This window comes from Anneissia japonica, unplaced genomic scaffold (assembly GCF_011630105.1).
Source record: "Anneissia japonica isolate Jap-2015-1 unplaced genomic scaffold, ASM1163010v1 scaffold376_len1572418_cov194, whole genome shotgun sequence".
In the NCBI taxonomy this organism is placed as follows: Eukaryota; Metazoa; Echinodermata; class Crinoidea; order Comatulida; family Comatulidae; genus Anneissia; species Anneissia japonica.
The window spans coordinates 13479-18582 of record NW_022741166.1 but is presented as its reverse complement, the minus strand read 5'-3'; the positions used below and the strand labels follow the sequence as shown (position 1 = coordinate 18582).

Sequence of the window (5104 nt, the reverse complement as noted above, 5' to 3'; positions counted from 1 at the left end):
GGTTCTTTATAGTGCACACGAGCCATTGTATACACTGGGCCTACGGTTTATAGTCCTTATCCGAGAAGACTTTTTCTACCACCAGAACCATAGGCGAGCGTGCCGTTCGAACCAGCGCCGATATTATGGCTATAGCTTGCGGCGCCCCTGCTAACCGCTCGGCCATTCGACTCACCATCCATTTAATGCTATAATTGTGATGGTTTCATAAAACATATTGATTGTCATCACTAACATTGTCCTCAACACTGTATCATCATCATCTTCATATTATTATCATCATCACCAAGAACATCATGATAACCCTCATCATCATCATCCCCACCATATTCATCATCATTCCATCATCTTCATAATAATCATAATCTTTATCATCATCATCATCATCATTATTACCAACACCATTATCATCATTGCCGTCAGAACTTCATCACATCACCCATCACGACAGAAATTAGGTTAAAGTAGGCCTTTTATTATAATACACATAATTTAATACAATTTGATATACAGTATCTATATTATAACTTATTTCTCTGAAATCTTAATAACATTAAATTTTGTATTCTGAAACGTTTTATTCAAAAATAGGAATATTATGCTCAATAGAGCCCGCAGTCACATGACAAACCAATGGCAAACACTGAATTAAGGCTACATCTGTGCTGTTTTCAATGCATATAAATAATAATAAATAATAATAATAATAATAAAATTAATAATAATAATAACTATAATAACTAGAGAGTGCTCTCGCTTGCCCTCTAGTATGTTAAGCATCGCGATTAGTTTTGATAAAATAGACCAATTTATGACCACTAACGTTATGCATTATGGTGTCCTCATCAGAATTCATTGATCACAACTGAGCTGTATCCAGCAATGGCTCCAGAATTGTCCCTATATAGGGTTCAAAAAGTCTGATGGGGTCTGAACCAAGCAGCCATCTAGAGTCTTGGTCAATGCACCAGACTGATGGCCTGAGGTCCCTGGAGAAAGATCTTATTGTTTAAGATGTGCCAAAATTGTGGCTTTAGATAACAATATTATAGATTTGCCTATCACAATAACTTTGGATAAAATTATTTATTTGTTTTAGTCCCACAACCTCATTGTGGTTGTATCTAAGATTTTTAAGGGAAGGTGTGTTAAAATTGAAGTGAGCTGAATTTTTGTAAAGGGTCTGTCAAGGATTTCTGTTTTGGTGTTCCACAAGGGGCAAAGCATACTGAAAGTGAGTGAGAAGCTCATAATAAATTGCAAAATCTCTTCTTAATCTTAATTATGATTTAAATTTTCAGTAACTAGTTTAAACCTAAAAATAGGTACAGTATGTATTTTAATTTTTTTTAAACATTGAATAAAATTACAGACATGTTCCCACATTGGGTTGAATGATTCAGCATTTTCAATTTTAATACAGGTATATTTCTATTTACTACACCTACTTGAAAGCTTGTAGACTATAATTTTACAATCATGAAGGTCTCAATACACTCCAAATAGTATTTTAAGTAACAATAGACAAGTCTTACTGTATTTCACTTCTCGAACTGTCACTTAAAAATGTTTTCTTAACTCCATACATCATTGGCCACATTCGCAATTAAAATAATATACACCAGGAGGTTTTTCTTTCTTTTTTTTTAAATCCATTTGCAAGAGCAAAATAAAATTATGAACACTCCTTATAGACAATGTTTTGGATGGTTAGGAGAATAGAACCTCACATAATTTAGTTTGTTTTAAATTAAATTTTTCCAGTCAATGAAACTGGAAAATTGAACAAGATAATGTTTGTTAGTTCTCATATGCCATACTACACAAATGCATCTTTGTAGTACAGGAAACTGTAATATTTGACAATAGAGGCCTCACTACAAAGAAGAACTACAACAAACAAAATTTTGGTAGGTATGGAAGACAATCCTATCTAAATCACAATACTACCATCACCTACACTTTTCTCGTATTAAACTACACATATTATATACAATTATATTTACTTCATCAAATTATAAATAACAGTTTAAAAACAAAATTTATGCTCATAATTGAATAAGGTAATTTACAAACATAACAGATTAAATTAACTATATGATTCTCTATTCTCTAAATAGTCTTACTAATGTTTAAACAACCCTAACATTTCTTTATTCAAACCAACACATAAACATACTGCTTTAAAATAATTTTCATTATATCATTTTTTCTTTATGTTGTTGGTATTTGAATAGTAGTATTTTATTTAATAGGCTCATGAATATGTAATCTAAATGTTTCATTATATCTTGTGGTGGCCTTTTTCTAAATATAAATTAAATTTTTCATTGTATTGCTTATATACTGTCTCAATAAATACTTTATATCCTGTCTCTTATACACATCTTATATATTGATCACTTTTGCTAATTTCCCACAAAACGACAGCATAAACCTATGCTTTTCGACACATGTGCTTGTGGGAAAAAGAGCATATTCCCTCTCCTCTTCTGTCGGTAAACTATTAAGTTTGATTGATATTTCCAGAAAGGTTCAATTTAACATAGACTGTAAACCAATAACAATACCATCGCATTATTATAATACAGTTGAACTTGCCTAAGTCAAATCCAAAATGGCATTAAAAGAGTGTTTGACTTTGATAAAATTCGACTAACAGATTGTTATTTAATGGGAAACAACAATTTGGCATGTAAAATAAGATTAACTTAGAAATTATTCGAGTTAAGACAAAGTGGACTTAATTAAGTTTAACTTTATTAAAATTTACTCACAATTTAGTGAGGAATAACTGCTTTCTTAAGGTAAATTGAGGGGCTGGCACCTGCTTATAAGTACCTTCACTTTCTCTAGCAATGGCTTTGCTCACCTCATTATTCACATGTGTCAGAATATCTAGAATATGATGAGTGTTGTGATAATGTTGCAAAGCATTAGTCAGCTTTGATATGTACCAAGAACCTCGAGACCTACTGCGGAATGACACATTCCCAGGAGCTGTGGCATAGCCAAGCAAGAAATCTGCGTCATCGGGTATGTTATCGGTACCAGACTCTGCGGAATCCACCTGAAAGTGTTCAAAATCTTCAGCTTTTCGACTGCCTTGGCATGCTTGCAGAAAGAATAACTTTGGTTTGCCAGCAAGACTGGGGCAATACCGAGGCCGAAATGGACTGGTGAAGTCTAATATTTTGCAGGATATTTCATCGCTACTAAAAATGGTTCCCAAGTCTCCGTGAGACAACATACAGCAAACAAAACAATCATAGTTTGTATGATCCATTCGACTAACATCCTCTACCTGACGCTTCATGTCCTCAGAAGTTGCATTTCGTCTAACAATAACTTGAAATCCCAAATATTTGAATAGAAACTTTAGACTATCTGTTGATGAGAAATTTCAAATAGGTGTGAGTTCTATTTCTTTTATTATTATTTAATAAAATTACATTAGCATTTCTATTGTCTTCTCATCTAACAGGAAATGTCTCAACATTTTACATGATAACAATAATAATGAATTCAGAGACGCTTACTATATAATTTCAAAACAAAATTTAATGACAAGAAAGATCGACGTTTCGGGTCCATCATGAAACCATTCTCAAGATCAAGTAAATTGAAAAAACAAAAAACAAATACCAAGCAGTGACAGGAAGTAAGTAATTAATTTACATATCAATAGGGCCTACTGTGTGGAGCCATTGGTGGAGCTAAGCAATAATTAGCCCTTCTTAGCAGATTAACTAGATAAACAGTTTGGCTTTCACTGAATCAGTTTGTTTGTTATTAGCTTGGTTCACGTCGAACTTTATCTAGATATACCCGTCTTGAAACATGATACGATAATCCCCTAATTGCGTTCGATGGCAAGTTAGAGCCAGATAAACAGCCAGCCAGTTTCAGGCCGTCGACGTCACACGGTCGAAAGGCTTGTTTAATAAAACATCTACTGTATTTTACGAACCTCTAGTACCAAGTGGTATTCGTTCAAAAATGTCTCTTATACACATCTAGATGGAGTTTCCACTACCTAACCTAGCCGACCAGTATGAACCAACGACCAGTACAGTAGCGTGTTCTATCGCAATCTAAGTGGTAGCTTCTCTAGGCCCTGGCCCTAGCTACATTTACCTTCGATAAAAAACAAATTATTATAATCGCTAGCTAGCATTCTTCCATTTAACAAAATATTGTTTTAATTTTCATTAAAACGTATGTATACTTTATGGACCTTTCTGTCCTGTTTTGTAGTTTTTAGATCGCTCAATTGTGTTGTTTACATGCACTTCGCGAAAATCTAGCTTCGCGGTGCCAGATAGTCGACAGTCTTCACGGCCAAACACACGCCATCTCATGGCCAAATTCGGACAAACTTGTTTTCGATATCGGCCAAAATTTGGCCAGATTTTAATCCGATTAGAAGACAAAAGTGGGTACATAATTACACAAAAATCAGCGGTCATTCGTTCGAAATTTAAGAAATTCAAATGATATACACAGAACAATGTTAAACTTTCAAACTATTTTTCATCTTTTAATTATCACCATAAAATACATGCCCAGCTACATCATTATAAATAGCCTATGTTCTTTAGTTGCTGGCATGTAGGCCAATTCAGGGGCGAATCCACAGATGTCCGAAGGGGGAGGGGCCGGGACCGAAAAAGATAACACCATCTTCGAGAAATTTTTGTTTTCTAGATGCCCGAAAATAACTTCTGATGCGTTTGGGCGATCAATTTTTCTTTATTTACTTTTTCTTTTTTTTTTCTCTGCTTTTTAAAGTCACATTATTAAGATTGATCTAAATTTGATTTAAATGTATTAAATATTAAGGTACATTGTAGTCGATCTATAGCATAGTTACCATACTGTCTCGCATTTCAAAGTGATTTTGGATGAAACACACATTTTGCAGAAACACATGCGTGATCCATAATTTTTCACGCATTTAGCACAAATTTATGCGTGATAACGAATTATCACGAATTCAGGGGAATGTATTTATAATTAAAAGAAATTGGTTTTATTTAAAAAATATATATAAATAATCATGTAGAAAAAATTCAACTGAATAGAAGCCAATTTATCAAAGAAA

The 5104-nt window shown here is 33.4% G+C and overlaps 1 protein-coding gene across 2 annotated transcripts in view; it reads right to left on the bottom strand.

Annotated features, from left to right (window-relative positions):
* Positions 1-2384: 2384 nt before the first annotated feature.
* Positions 2385-5104, bottom strand: part of LOC117118629 (caspase-8-like) — a 14361-nt gene continuing 11641 nt past the window's right edge. For both annotated transcript variants that reach the window (XM_033263276.1, XM_033263275.1), the window contains one exon: positions 2385-3387. In XM_033263276.1, coding sequence (XP_033119167.1) covers positions 2774-3387 — 614 coding nt within the window. In that variant the 3' untranslated portion in view covers positions 2385-2773. The remainder of the gene's footprint in view (positions 3388-5104) is intronic.